This window comes from Atta cephalotes (assembly GCF_000143395.1).
Source record: "Atta cephalotes unplaced genomic scaffold scaffold00018, whole genome shotgun sequence".
NCBI classification, from domain to species: Eukaryota; Metazoa; Arthropoda; class Insecta; order Hymenoptera; family Formicidae; genus Atta; species Atta cephalotes.
The window spans coordinates 3,398,744-3,423,025 of NW_012130082.1; the positions used below are offsets into that span (position 1 = coordinate 3,398,744).

The 24,282-nt window shown below is 32.8% G+C and overlaps 1 protein-coding gene across 1 annotated transcript in view; it reads left to right on the forward strand.

The window, feature by feature from the left end:
• LOC105618763 (hemicentin-2) overlaps window positions 1–24,282 on the forward strand; it is a 153,412-nt gene that overhangs the window by 53,456 nt on the left and 75,674 nt on the right. Inside the window, exon 3 of the mRNA XM_012200293.1 lies at window positions 545–706. Within this exon, the coding sequence (XP_012055683.1) occupies window positions 545–706 (162 nt within the window). The remainder of the gene's footprint in view (window positions 1–544; window positions 707–24,282) is intronic.

Sequence of the window (24,282 nt, forward strand, 5' to 3'; positions counted from 1 at the left end):
TATATCTGTAGAAATAATTATTTTGTCATGCCCGTCAAGAGGCATTAAAAATAGTTTGACACATTATTTTTAGTATGGAATCCAATCGGTTATGTTAATCCAATTTATATCAACTACAAATATATTATATATATATATATATATGTATTGATATAACTTCACTATTTTTTTTAGCAATACTTATTTTAATTAAAATCCAATACATATCTCTCATATATCGTTATGAACGTATCTATCAAATTAAACAGATCTTTTTGGATATTTAATTTGGATACTAAATTAAAGTATTTTTTATATTAAAAATGCGAATTAATTCAGCATATTTTATTTCATTATGTTTCATTTTTCATATTTTTTACCATATATTTTATCTATGTTTTACTTCTTATTGTAAAATTAATTAATAAATAAAAAATTGAAGAAACCGATAAATAAATAGCAAAACTTTAATAAAAATTTATAAATAAATAATTAATAAAGAGTTATTTGAATATTTATTTATATTGTTTCTGATTGTGTGTGTCAATTAATATCTGTGTTTCAGATATCGTGGATCCGGCGACGTGACTTTCACGTTTTAACAAGCTCGATGTTCACATACACGAACGACGAGCGATTTCAAGTACTGCATCCCGAGGGCTCGGACGATTGGACCCTTCAAATAAAATACGTCCAAGAAAGAGACAATGGGACGTACGAGTGTCAGGTAATGTAACTCCCTACATGAACAACCGTACGAGTTAATTGATTCAATGTATTTTAACAAGTGTTTCTCAACTTTTATCGCACGGTCATCATTCTCAGTTGCTCGTTTTATTATTGTCCGCTATTTCTTCTTTTTTTTTTTTTTTTTTTTTTCGAAGAGTGAAACTGACGAATTACGCTGATAACACACAATTTTTTGCGGTTTATTATTATTAATAAAATTCGCCGTTGGACTCTTTAATATAACTTTAATATAACTTCCAATTTACTATCTTTGGATGTACATTTCTATCTTCAGATCGAATGTATATTTCAATAATTACATGCTACATGAAAGTATATGAGTGTATATCATCAAGTGATGTACAGATGCTACGTATATACAGCGGGAGTAATAAATCCTTCTATTAATAATTCCAAACATCACTAATTATGCGCACCGCAATGTATGCGTCATCAATTTGGCATTAAGTCGGTGTATATTCAATATCTAATGTTATAAAATATTTATCATTGCAAAACATTATCCTCTTTTATACTTTTGTTAATATAATTTTTTGTTAATATAACTGATATTTACAATATTAGTAAATTATTTAAAAGTGAAAAGAAATAATGTTTGTGAATTGTATTATTTTGTTCACATACAGAGACATAAAATAATCCAGTCTAAATTGAAAACGTATCGGACCGTACCGGAAAACGTAACGTACCGGAAAAAAATTTCATGAGGATGCTATAAAAATCACTCTAATGTGAACAGAAAATAATTTCGATGTCCAGTTAATGGCTCCATAATTAGAGGACTAATCCGAAACTAGAGAACTTTTTCGTCGCTAGGAAATATAATTAAGTACGATATTGGGGACACTAACACGTAAATCCGTATGACGTGAGCAATATGGGTAAACCGTCTTCTTGCTGCATATTCATACATTTTTCTGGCTAATGGAACGGCAAACACAAGCTCACGGCAAATACGTGCGAGCGCGAAAGAAATCGGACAGCGTGAATAACGAGACATGATGCCCGTTTGCGTTCGCTGTCGAGTAAACTTTGAAAACCTGTAGCAGTCTCTGACCTTTCTAAAGTTTCTCCGGTGAAGGTCTAAGTTTGAGATAGCAAAGACGGTCTTTTATGTTAATTTTGGGGTGCGAATATAGCCACAAAACTTTTTCCAATGAACTTAGAAAACCACCGTTTTCGCATTGCTCGCTTTCTCTATCTTGCTTCGAAATTCGAGAAACACCTCCGGCTCGTTGTCGTAACCAGCGATCTTTAAAGACTTTAATTAATTATCGGCAAGTGAGTAAAAGATAGAACATTATCCTTTGAGCTCTATATATTTTTTGCGAAAATATTTCAAAATCAATCATCAAATTCTCAATCATAAAGATCATAAAGTCGGAATTCATTTAAGAATATAAAGCAGAATGAAATATCTGTAATAAAATAGAATAAAATATCTGTAATAATAGAGACAGATATTGTATTTAATACATTGGAAGAAATGAAATGATACATAAAACGATTAACAACAAAATCCATTTATTATAAAATAACGTTATAATTAAATGATATAATAATGGAAATTAATAAGTATTCAATGTACAACGTAATATTAAAAGCCGATTACATCATTGAAATTTAGATTGTACTTTTAGACAATAATATAATTATAATGAAGCTAATGAATATTATATAATAGATTGGTGCTAGTTACACTTAAATAATTTGTCTATAATGACTTAATCGGAATACAAATCTACGTTATTGTACAGAAATTTTTATTTTTATTCATTAAAAGTACTTTATTTTGAAGCTTTTTCATTTTATGGTCAGGCATCCAGAAATAACTCGAACAGTTAATTATAACTACTATTATTATATATTAAAGTTTATTTAAGATTATAACGAATTATTTGAATGATATAGCACTTGTTAATCAACACTGTATGAACCTTACGTCCAACTTTATCAAAAATAAAATGGATACTATAACGCTTTTGTAATCGGCAAAAAATTGATTTTGAAAATAAATGAATGTTTACCAACTATTGCTGAATGACACGGCGTTCCATCTATTTGACCATAGAAAGAGAGAACAGACGAGTGTGGTTGTATGGTCCCAATGCAACTCTCGACACCTCATTATGCAACGAGGTCATTGAGCGTGCAAATCATTGTCACAAGGTCGATAATACGTGGGTGTCTTTCTGACTAACGTGTATATTATAACGCTCGAAATGAGTATCGTCCACACAATGTCCACGACGGTCCATCATTGTGGTTTCTAATTAAAAGTCATGGGGGGATAAACGTCCGAAGCGATTGCTTGTCTCACAATGACGAACCGCATAGTCCGATAACGAATTACTCGTTAATCTTAGCGTGTAACAGTGTCCCAAGTCACATGTATCAGTTATTATACCATGCACTGAATTTCAGTTTCTCATTTCTCGAATCCAAGAATCGGATCTGTTTATTCCAAATAAAACTAACTATTTAAAGCGACATAAAAATTAATTATAGATAAACTTGCATTATACAGATCATATTGCCATAATTTTCGATATTTTTACGCGAGTAAATCGGAATTTATATTTTATACGAATAAAATTAATTTCATGTGTGTATGTACGTAATAAGGAGAATGCAAATTGTACCGGATTAAGATAATTGCTTTCTGAAGTTCTTGCTTAAATATGAAGTTTATCGCGATAGAACTTTGATAATTTGACTGCTAACATCATATCCTTGATGGAACTTTTGGAAGAGATCCTTGATTCATTGGACATGAATGTTGTCATTTTTCCTGTTCTTTCCTTTGTAAATTACATTCTCTTTTCATAGATCTTGTCTTCGAATAATGTTTACAAGATCAAATGAATTAAGATGACGCTACGCAACAAAAAACATCAAAAATGGGAAAGTTTCTCGCGAGTTCTCCTATCTCCGTTATTGCCCCAGCAAACATTTTAGCGTGAAAAAGCAGCAGCGTAGCTATCGCAAACGACAGATATAGTGCAGTGACCATTTTATTGCGAACGTCGTGGCAATTAAGTGTAATTGAAGATGGAGCGATGGAAAGCTTTTGGGAGTAATCGAGACCTCACTATTGCGCGCGCGCAACGTCTATAAAAATATGAGAAAATATGTATGGATAATATGTATTTTCATTGTTTATAATGTATTTTTCATTTTTTTTTTACAAAATTTTATTCAATTAAAATTTAGAGCGTCTATTTTTTTTCGTGAAGTTATTCGGCACATAAAAAATATAAATTGTTATTTTATCTAATTTGGAAAATTTAACAGATGAAAATATAATTAAAATTTTGTTATATACTACGTGCACGCACAATATGCACAATTATGCACGCAAAGTACATTTCATGTATAAAGATTTTAATTTATGTACTTTATTTATGTTTGCTTATTTTTATCCGTAATTTATGCCACTATAATATTTCTTCATAATGAATTTTATATAATATTAAAAAAGTAATAAAATTGTCCAAAAATTGCTGCTCTCATAAATTCGAATGCTTCTCCACAGTTTTTATCATTTTTATTTTATTGAAAGATACAAATTTATCTGAAAGACGCGCTGAGATATTTTAACTTCAAACGTCCAACACTTTTGCATTTAATAATTGAGTATACCGAAGAGCCGTTTGTTTATCGCTGGGTAGAATTGTTGAAAAATACGAGACAAAACTGTGCAATGCTCCAAGCGTCTTCATCGCAATTACATGGACCATGTAAGCCGGAAGTAGCGTTGATATTAAATGCTGGGTTTAATTACACGCCCAACCTTACGACGGCTACAAAAAGAAATTAATTAAGGCAAACCTTGAGTTATTACGTAGTACGTAAGTCAAGGTACTTAACTTTTTACGCGTCTTCGAAGGAGTAATGGAAAGCTCGTTTTGCGCTTATCGCAAGCTCCGTCGTAGCCGCAGCTGGCTATGGCTGGGATTGGTTGTACCTACAGCTGCACGGAAAGTGGGTCGCCTGTGAGACATACAACACGAGAAGTCCCTTCGGCGCTGAAGATAAGTACTTTCTCACCTTGGCTTGTGTCGAAGCAAACGCAGTCACGATCGTGGGGCTCGTTAAGCTTTTGAACGAAGTTTGAAGTTTATGCCCGCGCTGCGAAACGCTGGGCTAAACTGAGATTCTGATGGAAGTCAAATTTGGCAGTTAATCTCGAATGAAGCCCAGGGATTTATATTTGACAATACGCTCCGTACGATATCTTACTTCTTTCGGGATTAAAATATGAGCGCTCGCGCTATATTTCATTAATTCGCGAAATTAATCATTAATCACGTAATAATTTAGATATCTCATTCGCTCTTTCCATAAATATTAGATTTCTTTTAATTTTATTTGTTTTTATACGAGCTACTTCAGAATATATCGTTATTACTATTAAAGAATACGCAATCAAATTGAAATAGTATTGTTATACTGCTATTGAAACATTAATTTATTTTAGTATAATAATATAATCTGCAAGTCTAAATAGTAAAAGTACTACTGTGATTTAACATTTTTTTGAAAGATAATTATAGTAATTGTCTATAATTTAGTTAATGTTAACTATTTCGAAGTCAAATCAGGCCATTTAATATCCAGCTATCTACGCATCCTTAATTTTATGCTATTTCAACGAGCGCTAATGCAAAGCCATCATAATCGCAACTTCTTATAGTGGTGAATACATCTCTTAGGGATAAGAACTGCGAAAGTAGCTCAGCAGGATCGTTAACTCTCAAAAAGATTCATTATTAAGCTTTCAATGCAACAATTTGTCATAATTCATTCAACGAGACTTGTATCCGATACTTATCTGTAAAAATTAATTCATTAGTTTTAACTTTTCTGGTATAACGACATGAGTCTAGCATAATATGAGTATTTCTTGCGTTAACTGAAAATGAACGCTTCGACTAATGTGCCGAGTTTAATTGAGCTCGAACCACTGTTGCATATTTTCGCAGTCGGAACTTTCAGAGCGTATGGACAACATGTGGGCACCGCTACGTGTTAGAAATTTACGATACGAAGAGTATATAGCTACAGGGCTCTCTTGTGTTCATGCGAGCGAATACACGCATAATTTGGCTAATAAAGTAGGGGTACTACGGAACATAAAAAGAAGCTCTAAGTATTTAAAAAGGATTGAAAAAAAGAAAAATAACCAATATTTCATGAAAATGAAATAATAAAAATTAAACTAACAACTTAATTTTTAATATTCAATTTGCATAAAATAATGATTTAATAATTTCATGAATTATTATTATTATTATTATTATTATTATTACTATTATTATTAAATATCACGCGTTCGTTAGTGCATTTTCTAATATTTTAATATTTTGAAATTATAAATCTATTGGAGATTTACGGGATTTTTGCACATTTTATGTTTAAGTTGCGGACAAATTACACGATCTTATTTTACTTCTAATGAATTTTGTTTTAATGGAATTTTTAATCGAAAATTATCTATGAAAACAAAACTGAATATTTAATAACTGTAACAAAAGATACAAATACTATTAAGGATATTAAGAAAAAAATACTGTAAATCGACATGAGTGATATTTAACAAGATTCAAATACTCTATATAGCAATAGTATAGTGCAATAAAATCGATCGCTTATATATTCCGCCCATTTGCAAATATTGCAAAAGAATCATCGAAATGCATGCGTTTTGGTGGGTAGACAAAAAAAATATGAGGTCGAAAAAATTTACAAATTGGGGGTCCTCTCTCTCTTTCTTTCTCCTCCTATTAAAAAAAAAATTGTTTGTTGGATTTATTTTACAATTTATAGGCAAAAAAAGTATTATCGGAGTTTGATCTGTGAAACGCTTTATTGAGTTACATAACTCATTTTTGTGAATAAATCATTAGTGGCGAAATCAATTTTTCAGTTATCAATATGTCAATTTTTTTCTCACTTATTAATACGCAACATAATCAATATACCAATTTTTTCTTGCATATGTGATATAGTGTTTTCTTTTAATTACTCGAATAGTCTTCTTGATCAAAAATTTAAGTTTTTTAATTAAACATAAATTTTTTATTAATAATAAATAAACTTTACGATATTTAACATGAAACTTACATATCTTCCATAAAAGTTTATACATATTTCCGAAATACACTGAAAATATATTATGTAACTAATTAAGCATTGTTTGCATAATTAGTTTAGATTTCCTTGCTGGCAATCCTTTTCAATAGATTTCTGTACTATTTCATACGCCAACACTTAATCAAACGTGAATACCGCAGCTGGCGTTACCTATTTACGACAAAGCGATACTAACTCGCGACTGGGTTATAAAACTGGAGCGTTCTGTAGATCCCATCAGCATTCGAGGCGTGTAACAGTGCGGCGGATGAAATAAATCTATATCTCTCCGTATACTATGTAACGGTCGGTGGACCGTGTCACCGTTGAGAGGGAACAAAAAAAAGAATTCTCCAATCTGATCGCACTTTCGATCGAAAGGGTTCCCGGGATACCGTCAAAGCATAATACCAATTTTTACAGTTTGCCGAGACGGAGAATGTGCACCTCTTATGCGCCAGCTGGAGCACAAATAACATAACTACGTACAGTTACGTATGTTACGTAAGTCGCGATTCCGCTGGAATCGAAACAGGCGTTTCGAAATTTCGTGTACGACGAGCGGGAAGTCAGTTGGGAAATATGGTACGTCGGATAGAAATTAACGGATGAGTATCATCTGCTGGCAAACATGATTCGTCGTCTATTACGTTGACGAAGAGACGAGATTGGTACGAGATGGCATATGGCGAATTTCATGAATTTTATTCTCTCATATATTTAATACGTAGATACATTTGCAAAATGTAAAACAATGAAAATAAATACGGAGACGATTGAGATTTTATTCAGTCTATTAAAAACAATGGGATATCTTAAAAACATTTCCATTGAGTTTCGTTTAATTCATTTTATGTGTATACGAGAAATAAAAATAATTCTGCTAAAAATATATATTAATAAATACAACCGGATTGTACTTATAATAAACATATTATATCCACCAAAAATAGAATGAGCAAATAAAAACGCAGAGGTTAACTTAAATTTCAGTCGCTCTTCAGAACGATAATTTAATTTAAAAGATGTGTAGAGACAGAAATCCAATTTATAAATTACATTTAATATCATCTTTTTAACCTAATTTAAAAAGGAAAAACGTAGAAAACTTTGTTTCTGTAATAGAGGATATGAAACTGTATTTATTAAAAATATTCAACGAAAATTCATCGGAAAATATTTATCGAAGAAACGGTAGAAAAATAAAATAATATATACTAAGCAAATTAACGAACGAGCATCTAACTTTCCTAGTCTTAACTTCAATCTTCATTACATTTGCCAGTAAACAACTTAACACGCGAGTAACCTAAATAACGGTAATACGAAAACGGATAAACTTGTACTATTGCGAGGCAGCTTTGCGAAAATAAAACAATAATGGTTTGTAATGCGTAAACTATACAACACACAGTGCGGTACATTAAAGTTGTATTCGAAGATAAACATAGCTACAAAACGGATAATCATACGCCAATATTAATTTAGTAAAATTACATTATGCCCTTTCACGAATCGCAATGGTAATTACCGACTTCTACCTATAGTTCGCCTGCAGATATTTGAGATAAAATTGCGGCGAATAAGAACGCAACGTTTACATCATAATTATTATGCTAATTGATCGAATTTAACATCGACGTGTAATATGTGTGTAATATTTCATATTAAAGTCATATGACGTACAACGTAAATATTGCGTGTCATCATTAGAATTTTCGTAATTGCGTTGTGCTTTGCGTTGTTATTTATTCGTTGCGTTATCATTTATACGCCAGTAATTATAATAAATAAAGAACAAAAATTTCTTTTAACGTAACTCATTTGTCGTTTGTTGCATTTATCCGCACAAGCAACCATCAACAGAACTAAGTTAAGTAACACAAATGTTACGAAATAGGACGAGAGAATGAGAGTTTAAAGGATAGCTTCTCGAAAACTCGCTAGGAAAGAGGACCTACGGGAGTTGAAATCGAGTTTCCGTGATTGGAGTTAAGGATTAAACGCACAATAACGCATTTTAGTTGTGCGCACGCGCCAATTTTGGATGAGAAGAAAGGATAACTTTCGCGATACGCGCTTTAACGGGGCGAAAGTAACGAATAATTGAGTTAAGCGAGGAGAGAGAAAGCAATTTCCTCCGAGTTTGCGGATCTTTTGTGAAAACCCGGCATCCCCGAGCATCGACGCACATTGGCTTCGTACTTTGACGTCCTTTCATCGATTCCTAGGTTCGTATTATTGCACCAGCTGAGAATTTTACAAAATTTCGAACATTCGAGCTTTATTAGTTTTGAAGAATAACAGTGATATCATCGTCAATGTTTGTTTAAAGGAAGATTTATAATCGGAAGAATAGTGCAAATTGGAACCGTTACATAACATTCCGAGATCGATAATGACATAAAATCTTATCTTACTAGCGAAATGCGAAGTGCTTACATTTCACTAAAATGCAGAATCTAATTTATAATTTCCGATTATGACATTAAAAATTTTAAATTTTAAAACGTAAATTATTAATAATTATTAGTAGTTATATAATAAATATGATTCTGGAAATTGAGAGAAATTATTAATGAAATAATTGATTTTCGAGAAAATTAAGACATACAATGTTACTTCGAATTTTTAAATTTAATTGAATCGACGACATATGTGTGTGTATATATAATAAGTATTATAAAATAAATCGTTCAAAAACAAATATCGGTTTTTCTCTGATGTGGAAGATATTATCTTTGAATAAATCACGAGAAACTTTAATATAAATATCTAAAATTGATATTTATCAATATAGGTATTAATACAGTAATAAATACAGGTATGATTTAAATAAAGTCATTAAGGAGAAGTATTAGATGTATATGTATGATTCTCGTGGTTCACTTTAAATGATGCTAACACGTATTTAAACTCCCACATTCCAATTATTTTTCCATTAATAAGGTTGACCTGCATTTCGAAAGCAATATAACAATTCGCAGTTAAACAATTAACTACATTTTTTATTGAAAATGAACGCTAAAAAGATACGTGTTTCACTATTTTCATCGTAATAAATTATCACTGAAAAACCGAAATAAATTTTTGAGACATTGGAGATAGTCGAAAAGAATGTATTAAGATTGATTTAAAAGATTTAAAATAGTGATTTCGATGTGAAGATAAATCACATTATGAAGCATTTTTTGTTGCGATATCCGTATGCTAATTAGCTAACTAAAAAGATAACAAGATAACAAAAAGTGATAGATTTAAAGCAAATACTTTGATTAAAATGTTTGCTGTTTCTCTTTTACGTTAATAGATATTTTCGAGAAATCGCGAGTATTATTTATACATCTTAGATGTGTGTGTGTGTGTGTGTGTGTGTGTACAAAGATTAAAAACAAATAACAGTTTATATTTTTGTAAGATTTATATTAAATAAGAGAAATAATTCTATTTGATTAAAGCGGATTTAAATGCTTGATAATATACATATTTAAATTGCAAATACAATTTTTTGCAATAAATTCTTTGCAGTTTTTTAAGATTTTTAGAATGCTTATTAGAAGCATTATTAAATTGATGATCAATGTAATTTGAGATAATAATATTTCAGCTTTATTTTGCGATTGAATTTTATATTGCAAAAATTTGCATATGAATATTATCAAGTAAAATCTATTTTGACCAAAAATAGGATTATTTCTCTTATTTGATTTATTTTTATCGGTTTAATTTCTACTTATAAAATTTATATTCTCCATTTAAACTCATATTTTTTTACTCATAAATTAAGCTTTGAAGGAACTTTTATTCGCAATAGTTGTGCTTCTATAGATATAATGGAATTAAAAACAGCGCAATTTTACAATCATATCGCTTCGATGTACTAATTTAACGAAAATTAACGAAATTATAGGACCGCTCACAAATTCATGGTACTCTAATGACGGAAAGCGAGAGCGTGGAAGGTTACTGATTAAATCCGCCTTTGATTCAATTGCTAGACGCGTGCGATAAAAGTGATAAAGGGAACACGAATGGGGAAGGGCGAACAAATTTGAAATTACAGGGTGGTCGCACGTCAATCTTTCATGCTCACCACTAATTTAAACTTTTCAATCGGATTGCCTTGTTACGCACCACGACAATTTCGACGTCTTTAACAAGCAATTCGTGGAATAATTAATCCAACGAGAACGACAGCCTATTATATTCCCGGAAATTTTGACTCACGCAATGTTTGTTAAATCGTATGAATATTTTATCTTTTTTGATTAAAGACGTTTTTTTTATCAAGGATATATTTTATATTTTATGATGTTGTATTATAATAATTAAATTCATTTAAACTATTATTAATCTTTATTAAAAGTTATCTTGCTCCTGCAAAATGTAATATCATTGATTTATAAAATTAATTACAAAATTAATACATTTGGAATTTATATAAATCTAACGAATTTGCGACATACATTGGGAATTGCTTAAATTACCGTAAATGTGAAATTTTCATCTTCCGGTTATGTATTATCCATAATAACAACTAACTGTCCAACATTTTGTAGCATGACAGTTATTATTTCTGTAAATTTTTACTCATCAAATACGGCGTAATAATTTATAGAGCAAATGTTTATTGTAGACACGTTTATTGCTTCTACAAATAACGCGTACAATGAAAGCTCATCATAGGCACTAATCATCACATATTAGCTTTATGTACGTGAAATAAATGACCAATTTTCCATGCGACTTATCATCACGAGAAAGCAGCCGGAGTTCACTCAGTTTTAATATCGTAATGAATAATGAATAACTAATTCCCTACTTATTTCGCTCTTTGACGGTAATGGTCCGATCTTCTCTAGTTGTTTAATATGATATTAGCGCGCATTAAAGGCAGTATTGAGGTAGAGTTGTGGTAGTTACTACATCATTTGAGTTTTATATATAATGCTCTGTCAGACTGCGATGCGCGGAAGTCTTGTTGAAAAAGGAAGAATTCTCATGCTATAAGCAGTCGCGGACATTTTCCTGCCTCGTAACAGAATTAACAGTTATGCACTCTCGAGCCTGCATATAATGCTATCATAGTACTGTAGAACAATAATAGCTCGGCATTGTAGGTCGCTGATGCATGGCAGATGAGAAATTGTGATTTTCCGAAATTAATTAACGCTATCGGTTTTGATCTTGCACAATGTACATCATGGTTCCTTGGCAAATTGAGTTGCTTCATGTCATAGGAAAAATTCGTTGCACGTCGATCATTCAATCAGCATGAAAAAAGGGGTCCGAATAACTGGGCAGAATGGGCTAATAATAGTGCACATGCATTATACGAGTTTCCGTCAGAGTAATGAAAGACCTATCATACGGATCATGTCGATCATGTCCCGTTGCTTTAATTCCTGTAAAACTTTCACCTATCACATTTATTTCGATCAGCAAACCGTGATATGTCCATGCTCTAAATGTTTATTTCTGTAGATTTAACAATTTTAAATAATTTACTAAAACTCTTTATTTTTATCAGAACAGCATATTTCTTTTATTATTTTTTGAAATTTGTTTCTAATATTTATATGAAATTTCCTAGAGATATAAACGCGTTACATCTGGTTTTATACGATTTATTTAATTTATCTTCTGAAACTTTCATTTTACACAGTATTTAATATATATAATCGCTTTGAAGAATTATACTCGGAAAATATGAATTATTTTTTCTAAAATTTGTCAATGGAGACACATTATCTCTTTATATAGCGATCAATTCGGTAAAGAAAATCATTAGATTAATAGCGATCGACGCATGGCAATTAAAATACACGGCATAAGACACCGAGTAATTTCATTTCGTTGGAAACGGACGTTTTCCGACACAAACTTAATCCAATAACATCAACTGACAACGAAATTTTATTACGGAACTTACGCTTCATAAATCCTATTATAATAATAGGATTAGTTTGGCGCTGGTAATAGCGTGCATGTATGTGATCCGAGGGAGATTTCTTTAATTTCCGTGAGTACACGTTGGCGCGTTGGCGTGTCGGAAGCAACGCTACGATGAAAGAGTAATGAGTCGACAGAATGTATCTCATCCGCAGGAAACAGAAGGCGGAGAATCATTTAACATTTAAACCAGTTGACGAAATTAATTCAGTGTCTTCCATAGTGTTCTTTTATCGCGAGTTTGCATCGCGCTTCGCGTCCCGCGTTTTACTCCCCGCGTTTTAATTATCGGGATATAAAAAGAAATGTAAGGAGGCATTAAAAGATATTTAATAAAGTGTGAAGAGAAAACTTAGGAACATTAAAAGGTATTGAACGATCCAATTTTACAAAAGCACACCATTACGAATTGCATGGCGAAATTAACCTTAACAAGTCTCCGACGAGAGATTTTGCTGCGTCTCGAGAGAGAATCTTCCAAGCTAGCGAAATGTCCTTAATCGTTTCATGTTCTGCTCCTAGCTCGCTTGGGACCACCGTAAAGGGCCTGAACCGGTGATGCAATATCCCGCGATGTTGCTGCGTTTTACTTCAGCTCGCTTTTTAAAGATGGTAACAGCGACGGGCAAAATGTAACCAGCAAAGGCTGACTTTGTCTCCGCGATGTAACAAATATCGTCATTTCTTGTTTTTATCCTTTTTTTTTATGAACGAAATGCAATCAACGTCAGAATCTTGCGTGTCGCTTACTCGATTTATATGCACAATAGAAATTTGCTATTTGATTACATTATCCAATTAAATTTGTAACTTCATTCGTTCACTCTTACGATTGTAATTACCTATTAAAAACTGATCGTTATTTATAGTGGGATGATAAAATAGAAATGAATTGAATCTGAATCAGTGAAAATCATGATAACTGTGCCTTTGCCCGTCGTTCACCTCTGCAGCGCAAAATTGATAATATCGATTCTCAAAACGAAATGGGGTCGACGTCAAGCTTTTCAATAAATCGACCGTTACGAGAGCATTTTTAGCTCTTGGAAAGCGGGGAAGCCCGCTCGAGGTGAAATTTCTTTGATTACCAGGACACAAGTTGCGTCCTTCCTTCGTCACTTCTTCTGACTCATCTGCCATACGGCGCACAATATCGATGATAATACTTATGGCGTGGCGGATGGATACGTGTGTACGTGCATATATATATATATTCGCGACGCCTCCAGGGAAACTTCCGGGACTTCAAAGAGCCGAAGCGTCTCTGTATCTGACGCTCAAACGCAAGTCTCTCTCCGACCGACTTCTCTCCACTTCATTCCATCTTTCCATCTGCCCGCAGCTTCCGCCTTCATTTCTCTGGCAGTAGCGAGCGTATAACATCATCCTGATGATGAAAGTTTCGTCCGTTGCACGGCCTTTACACCTCGTTACGAAACGGGCGCGTGAAGTATACACGAGAGTCCCCGTTACATTATTCCATGACTTAAATTGCATAGATTGTATAACACGGTGAAGCACGGGAGAATAATGTACTCCCGTCGACAAAGGAAGAAACTATTGTTGATGATGAAGTCGGCGAACTGACTGGTTGTGTTGAACGAGTTGGTTTCCTCCGAAGCAAAGTATCTCGGGAATATCATTTTAGCCTTTTATCGTATCATAAAAGTTGGCGCATTGTCGAACAATAAGAAATAAAATATAGTAGAGATTGCAACAATTGTAAAATGAAGTATTTGATGACGTACATAGTTTATAAGAAATACATGACATATAAAAAAACGCTTTTATATTAAAAAGCAATATAAATAGAAGATCATCCCAACAATATATATTACATATTTTATTATCACAACATTATATACCACAATTCTTTATCTACAATATGTATATAATAGTATCGTAAAAATAGATAATATATCAATTTCAATATCGAATGGTCAAAAATTAAATTATCGAGTTTTGATACCTTTGATTGTTTGATTTGATTAAAGCATATACGTAATGTTCGTTGTCGAATTTAGAATTTAGCAGTGTTGGATCAATAATAAGTACGCATTGTTCAACAGTAGGAAAAAGTTGAAATTCGCTGTGCAATACTAATTGGCAAAGTTTCTTGGATCGTCAATAACGAAATTTAACCCAATTTACTACTTGTTTCTGGCGAAATATATCTAATTCACGAGCACAGGCCCATTGCATCTTGCACATATTGCGCGTTGCCGCGCCGCGTTTACATTATGACCGAAATCGCACATAACACTTGATAAACGTGGCCAATCTCGTTCCGTTAAATTTCTTCGCAAGACATTCGGAATGATAATGTCTCGTCATTAAATGTAACAATCCGGCCATTTGAATGTAATATGGCTGAGTTAAGATGGAACTACGCTGAGAAATTCAGGCAGTGTGAGATCCACAAGCTGTAGAGCAAGTTAGTCGACCGTAAATCCGGGTGCAACCGCGGACTTGCCATCAGCAATCTTTGAGAGAACTTCTCCTAGAGTTTGGATGCACGTGGAATGGTGTATGGCACAATCTGCGCACGTTGATTACACGTTATACGACAATGTCTTGTGGCGTAACACTGTTTACGAGTATCTAACATTTATTTAATAAGCTATTTAACAAAAATTGATCTTAGTTTATCTATAAAATAATAATTTGAAGCTTGTCTTAATTATTTTATATTATTATAATATTAATTAATGAAATTCATGTGATTAAATTAATTATATATATATATATATATATATATATATATATATATATGTATGTGTGTGTATAACTATTTGCCGGTATTATAAAAAAGTTATTAAACTTTTTTATTCCATCAATATATATTTGAAGAATTTATATACTTAATATCCACGTATATTTTTCCTCAGTAAATAAAGCGCAAAATATCTATGCGTTTGTCAGAAGAAAAATGACTTGAAGCAACACATGCAGAAAAGTACGACACAAAAGAGTTTCTCGTAAGACTTAAAAACAAAAGATTCCTTTTACAATAGGTACAATTCAGCAACATGTGCTCTTTTCGTTCGCCATCTCACGTATACTTATCTATCTACCTACATACCTACCAACATATAATACACTTTCAAACGGACTACGCATCCTTTGCAATCCGCGTTATATCCCGGGCCAACGCGTCTTTCTTCTTCTGTAACATTTTCTACCTTCTTTTGCTTCCATCAGTAAATTCCTGAACACGGCTCTCTCAGTCGAGCATAGCCTGCAGCGTTGCTGCGATATTGCAGTCGCGAAATAATTTGAAATGTCTCGTTTCTATCAAAGCGCTGAATCGGATTAAACACTGAAGATGTCAGAATTCTCGATAAAAGAAAAAAAAGAGGTATTAAGAGCACAGCATATCTCCGGGAGCAATTACATAATTTATGTACGATTTATGCTTCATCGCTGTGCATTAAAATAAAATATTTCTTTGCATATTATATAATGCATGCGTGTAAAGCAAATATAAAGCAAACGTTATGTTAGCAAGAATATCAAAAAGGATGCCACTTGAAAGGCACTCTATTTCCTGGTGCGATTCAGCGCATGATATGTGTCTTAAGGGTTACTTTTAGACTACATTCGTCCTATATGTATACATTCTCGATGGGTACGATACATCTCGGCACACAGTTGCGTGCAATCGGGAATTTTATCCCAGGACAACACAGTGGAGCTTGCTTCGAGCTTCTCCGGCTTCACCGTGCTTTAGTATCGACAAGTTCTCACAGATCTTTCTTTTATCCGTCCCGGGAGCTCTCTTCTCTCTTGTCACGAGGTCAATTTTATATACCTCCCGCCGAGGTTTTAAGCGAACAGAAACTTTTCAAACAGGCGAATTCTTGATCTCAGTTGTAACATCGAGAAAGGAGGTACTCGTTATAGCGATCTTATTGCGCCATGTTGAACAATATTTCATGTTGCGCCTGGCGCGACATATTCTTTATCACAGCGTGATGCCCGGTCGCCTTCGGAACGCTATGAGAAGCGATATGTTCTCACCGATAATCTTGCAACGCAGCGGGAATATACGTGAGATTAATTTAACAGATCCCGGAATAAGAAGCGATAAATATTTTACATCTGAAAGAAAGATTCTTTTCAAGAGAGCGCTTTCTTATAAAAATTGGTGCCTCTTAGATCGCCAAACCGAAATAGCTTTCATGAAAAAAATGTTTCATCTTTTTTCTCATAACGGAATTGTATATTTACGTCATTTTGATTTTCGATCACAGGACAAGAGCATTACGTTTTATTGCGTCGAACAACTCTGTGTGCGCTTTAGAAAACCTGATGAAAGAGATAAAAACTTACAGCGTCAAGGAAAAAAAATATTATCAATACCCGTTCGCGTAAATTACAAAAAACTCACCCAGCTACCTTGTCTATACGCTTCGATAATCACAATTCTAAAGCTGCTACCACAAGTAAAATTCACTCTATCATAGAAAGAAAGGATTTACCGGACCTGGCAATTCATCTAGAAAGAATCATCGATCGTGTTGTTATTACAGGAAGTAACATTATTTCACCGCAAACTATTATTCGCGACGTAACATTCTGCAACTCGATCCCGCGGAAAATCGCATCAATCTTTTCGCTTTATAAGAATCACTCCCGACACGAGCGATTCGTACAATCGCGTGCAATCTGGGTTTTATCTCGCGTCGATTCTTTATCCCTCGTCCCGACGCGCTGCTTCTTCAGCCGTTTCTCGGCTAGGAAGAACTCGGCTTCAACAGTTGTTTCTGTTTTTCTGTGCGCGACGTCGGCGACGTCTCTTCGGGGCACTGATAAAATCGATTTCTCTCTCGCGGTACGATGTCGACGTCGCCTTCAACGACAGCAACGACATCGACAACGACGACGATGACGACGACGACGGTGGGCGACGAAGGCGACAGCGACGAAGGAGATAGCGTAAAGTACCTGCGGAGCTCCGCCTCGATGCTTCCGCCTTTCTTAGCCTTTTTATCTCTCTCGTTTCTTTTTTAGCACGAAATAGGCGACGGCTTGCCTTAAAATCGCAGTCCGACACCTTGCGCCTTGCATGGATATTTTCAACCGCGAGAAAATGGAGATGTTACTTAGGTACGACTTTGCTCCTTCTTCACTTGAGTTTCTCCTGCCGAGAATGCCTTTTGTATGGACGCGAGAAAGATTGAGAGATGCGAAGGAACTTGTTATGCCAAATAGTTACTTAATGAAATAAAAAGCCCTGACTTTTTACTTGCTTTCGGAAAAACGTATTCATGAGATTCTTGAAAGGAAAGTAATTTTGGATGATGCGGTTTTTTAGTCAATTCTTTTCATATTTTCAATATTTAAAAGAGAGCATATTTGCTTGTGTTCTCTCTCTCTCTCTCTCTCTCCTTATTTTTTTAATAAAATGAATAAAAGAAATATTTTTTATGGATATGGATGGTAGGGTTTCAGTAAAGCATAATAAAAATATAGCTCTGCACAACACATGCATATGCGTGTACACAATAAAAATTTAATATAGGAATAGATATTGAAACAAAGATTTACATTCGAGCAATTTTCGAACTAATTATATTGCTTAATTGAATTATTTTAACTATGTCAATAAACTTTGCTTCAAGAATTTTATTAAATTTTTATCAGAATAAAGTTTAAAAAAGCAAAATTAACTGAGCTTTCTTTGAAATAGAATAGATTATAAAGTTAGTAAATCTCTCTCTTTCTCTCTTTTGATTTTTTTTTGAATTGCAATAATAAAAACAATGAAAATAAAACATATAACGATTACAATTCCATTTTAGCGGCAAACATTGAATTTATTAATATTAAATAGTAGAGAGCGTCTATGAATTGATCAAAGTTGGAAGTTACAAATAATATAATATTCTAAATTCATGAATTTAATTAATCTCAAATGATGCCGAAACATTCGAACATTAATAACACAATCAATCTGAGACGCTAATAATCACGGAGGTAATATTTTTGAATAAATAAATAAATAAAATAAAAGTAAATATATATAATTCCTCCCTTTAATTCAAATAAGAAACTTTTATTTTATTTATTTATTTATTCAAAAATATTACCTCAGGATTCGAATCTGGAACCTCTCGTTTTTCCGGAACGAGTGTCTTAACCAGCTCGACCAGTCAATTTCTATTTATTAAATACGCCGCTTGATTACGCGTTCTTTTACTATATATGTCAGTTATTGCGAGGAATATTTCCGAAGCCTCAGTGGTCGAGCTAGCTGAGATACTCGCCTCGGAAAATCGAGAAGTCCCAGGTTTGAATCCTGACTGAGATAATATTTTTCGCAATAAAAGTTTCTTATTTGAATTAAAGGGAAGGATTATATATACTCGCGATTGTCCGAACGTTTCGGATCATGATTATTAGTGTCTCAGATTCATTGTGTTATTAATGTCCGAACGTTTCGGCGCACAGTCACATTTGAGATTAATTAAATTCATGAACTTAGAATATTATATTATTCGTAACTTCCAACTTTGATCGATCCATAGGCGCTCTCTATATTATATTGTTACATTAACTCGATAGGTTTCTATTTATTAATATTAATTTACAACAAAATAAGAATAAGTTCAAGAACAAATAAATTTAAACCTTATTAATAAAAATCAAATTTAAACCTGTTTGGAACTCACTCCTACGTTATCTCTAGAATATCTAGCCGGTATTATCTTGGGAATTGACCTATTTTTTTCGTGCCAGTATTACAATTTGAATTATTAAACGCATTGTTTTGCAGCATCAACTGAATGTAAAAATAGACACACACATTAGAGAACTAAAGCAACGTCATTTACACTTTAAGTATTGCTCATAAAGAAACGGCTTAAGAAGAAGTTTCAGCAACCAAGAATTATGGATCTATATATCGTCAAAGTGGCACGATATTTATAAAATTAATTAAGCTTTGCTCGCGATTCAAATCGAGAATTTCTACACAGACGAGTTCGCCAGCTCTTTCTCCTGCATAGTGTGCATCGATTGCACACTCCCTTCCTTCCATCTTCCCCTCATCCTCAATCTCTTTCGTCGTTGCGCGATCCAACGCCCTGTGCAATGCGCAACGAGTTTCGAAAATCGACGTAACCTTAAGAATGCATTCGAAGCAACTAAGTAGATTTCTAAATAAAATGAATAGCACGAGTGCAAAGACATATACCGAACGGCCATCCGTGGATGGCAACCAGAAGAGAAAGCTTTGTTTTGCGAAATAGATGCTTGCAGCACTTTGGATTATATTCAGATATACTCTGTCGAGGTGAGGACATGTTTTATAGATAGTCGACCGGCGAGAGATGTTTGCTGCGCACTACGTGGTCCGAGTGCTGAACGCGGTGCATCTGGCGCATGCACTTGGTTCGCAACGCATTTACGCGATTAATTTGTTAAACGAACCCTTCATACCTAATTATAATAACGCTTATAATATTATCTACTGTTTCAGTTTAGTATATGCATCGAAAATTGTTTCGTGAATCCGTAACGTTTATCGGAATGAAATATACAATAAATGCATTGAAAAAAATATAGTCAATTTTAATAAATATTTAGTTGAATATTATCAATTAAATATCAAATTAAATATAAAGATATATTTATTTGATATAAGAAATGTTAATTTGATTTAATCATTTTTTTTATTGAATAAATATTTACTTATTGTAAGTAAATATTTAGTTGGCAGTATTGAACTAAATATTTATTAAAATTAATATTTTTTTCTCAGTGTGCACACTGAAAAAAAAATTATTAGTTCACTAAATTAATTGTTTATTAATTTTAGAATGTACATATTTAAGTCAAATATAATATATTTAATTTAAATACATACATTTTTCAGCGAGAAAAAGAAATAAAGACAAACTAAATTAATTAGGTCACATGAACAATTTTTTTCTCAGTGCATTAAAATCTTTTATATTTTTTTCTTCAATTAATAGACACAGAAATATTACATAAATTATTTTCAATCATGTAGCAGAATAAGATATATATTATATTATCATTGTTTCAATATTATCATTCTTCCGCTACATCTGAAATTATAAATAAATCATTTTTTTATGATAATACAATTATAATTATAAAATAAAAATGTATATTTAAAAGTTTTATTAATTAAAATCATAATTTTCGTTATTCTTTCTTTTCTTTTCTCCTTTAAGCATTTTATTCGTTGAAATTAAAAGTTTAACGGGAGAAAATTGACCATAACTTTCCTCACACTGAAAAGAGAGTCTGGTTACATTAATTGAAATTCTAGTTGAAAATGAACAAATCAGAATTTTCTGGTTGAATTTATAATTCTAATTCAAATTATAATTCTGATTGAGATAACTCGAATTTTGATTAACACGATTACAATCTTCTGGTTTATTTATTTTCAACTATAAATTTTTCTCAATGCACGTTAAAAGTTATAAACATTTAAACAAAATATTTAAAATTATGATATTGTTCGAAGAGATTAAATTCACTGTCAAACTATAGTTGTCTAGCTGGTTAGGTCCTCGTAAAGAGCTTCATGAATTTTGATAATATACTCGCATACTGCATCTTGTCAACCACTCCCGCATGGCGCGCCGAAAATCATCCACTCGCGTGTAATAAGGGCGGTCGGCGCGGCAGCATGGCGCTGCACGCTATCTCATTAATATAGATACCCTTTGATGAGTAGAACCACCAACCCCGTGGAAGGTTCTCGAAACGATACTGTCACGCGACGTCCTTTGCCATCCGTATGTCGACGTGTGTCTTTGTCCACTATGACAACCGATGCATTAACGCCGTTACAATCGTCGCAGATCAATTGTGATTGTTGTTAGCCGCAATTGCAGAACACTCGGAAGACATAATTTATAATTGAAATCCATGTAGATACATGATCGAACTTCACAAAGCAATCTAATTAAAGATAATACATTTTGCAAACAATTGAATAGTGAATAAAAAAATAATTGATTTATCTGCTTGTCTATTTATCTCCACAATATTTAGCAGGTAGATTAAAATCTATTGTTTGAAATAACAAAAGTAAAAAAAAAAACATTATACAGAGCATCACAATTGATGTGATTGTTTTTTTAATATGATTGGTTTATATATTAGATCCAATGAGGAATTAGTCCAATTCGTATTGAATCTTCAATTCGTATTGAAGAATTATGCAACAATTGCAAAGCTGATCTTTGCTAAACATAGTTATTAGTTTTACCGTACAAATATTTTTCTGTTTTTGGTTATAAACAACACTTTGTGGTAAAAATGGAAACTAAATATACTATTGTGAAATATGAATATACAGCTACAATAATATGAACAATAATATGAACTGTGGAAATTAATATAATCACTTGACAGTTATAGAAAGCAATAACTTAAATAACTTATCTATGAAATATTAAATTACGACGTTCTATGTTTGGATTCATTGACAACAGAATGCACATACTGAATAATTAATTGATGCAAATAAGTCATATGGACAACTTGTACGACATATTATTTGTTAAATTCGCCATATGAAAACAAATACTAATATTGATCGGACTCTCGAAATTTAATCAATAACAAAATAAGGGCAAGTAAAAATACAAATTTCTATGCAGTAATTTGTGCGCCAAAGATTCAATTATATTATATATTTATATATTTATATATAAAAATTTATATATATTATTATATATATTATATATTAATTTATATTATATATTATTATATATATTATTTATTAATTCTTCATTCTTTCATAAATATTACAAACAGCAAGTCCTTGGATATTAGATTATATTGAGTACGATTACCTTATTTCAAGTAATTTATTCCAACTTCAACTTTTAAAAATTAACATAATTGTACATAACTTAAAATAAAAACAAATTATTTATTTTTAACCCAAAATTTTAATCCATTAAAGTTGAAAGAAAATCAGTATCATTTAACAAAATGTAGTAATGTAAAAGCATGGATATTTTTTAAATTTTGTTGTTGCAATTATATATTGCATTAGTCACTAATAAGAAGGGAAATAATAGTTGCAAGAAAGCGTAAACTTATCGTATTTTCCTCGAGAAAAGAACATTTTTTGCAATGTTAATGTCACGTATAATCATTGAACGCGCTAACTTGTGACGGCCTCAACGAATAGAAATGCAGCAAGAGTGCCCTCCAAAAAGACGGAAAGAAGCGCTTGAATGTTGCATAAGTTCTTCTGTAGGTGCGCTTCCTTATTCCAATGGATCGCACGCGCGCGCGCGATATTACTGACTCGATTCAAGTGAATAGTCGTTAAACTGCGAGACTCCAGCGCAAAACAACCTCATCCTGCCGCCATCCTTCTTCCCTTTCCTATTCTCTTCTTGAAACGGCTCGGAGTGGCTCTCTCACTTGGGCCGCCAGGAAAGAAACACAGGAGGCCGTTATCCTCGGATAGTATCCGAGAGCACTTGCGAGTTAATGCGTCTCCGCTCGACTATATACGCGGACACGTCCGCTGTAGACAGAAAGAAAAGTCCCCGTGAGAGACGAAATGGCGGAAAACGCAATACGCGCGTGTACGAGAGAAGACAAAACTGTGGACGGGGGTTGAAATTGAAAAAGGGACGGAGAAAACGAGTCCGACTCTCTTTGTCTTTCCGAGTGAAGCGGGTGAAGAACAGGGGAGGAGACACGTTTATATTAGGCGCTCTGGGACTGTATCCCCTTAAACGCTTGGCACAGAATAATGTAGAAAAGCATATACGGAGTCTGTACGGATCGAGTGAAGTAGTCGCATCAAACGATAACCATGCATGGAAAAATCCGTCGAACGCGAAGTACTTCACGTGTACTTTGAGTATGCGTGTATTTATAGAAGCATAAAGAATTGTAGAAAGGATATTAAATCGAAAGTGAGAGAATTTTTACTTTTTTAATATTTGGGTTCTATTCTATCTATAACACAAGCTGTATTTCATTTATGCTAACTTTGATAAAAAACGAGATCAGATAATAAATAGCTTGTCTTTTTCTGTTATCTAAATGCTTTTTAATGATACGGACTTTTTTTATAGTGATCAATTTTTTATAGTGACCAATGGTATAATCGTCAAGATATGTGAAGAATATATTTTTGAATTCTCTTCATAAAGAAAAAAAGAAAGATCAAAGGGGATAAAAGAACAGATATTTCTATTTTTTTATCGAAAGACAAATATAAGAGAACGTAAACAAGAGGAAATAATAAAAATAGCTCCTACGAAAAGAGATAAAATGAAGAGAATACTCTAAAGAAAAAGAATCTGAGCCAATTGTAGAGGACAAGCAAAGTCCGAGTAGAGTCGGGACCTTCTATCATTTATGTAGCTGCTATTGGAAACGGAATGACTCATTCGACAACATATAGAACAAGTAGCCAAGTATAAAATGACTATTTTACAGACAGCGTTC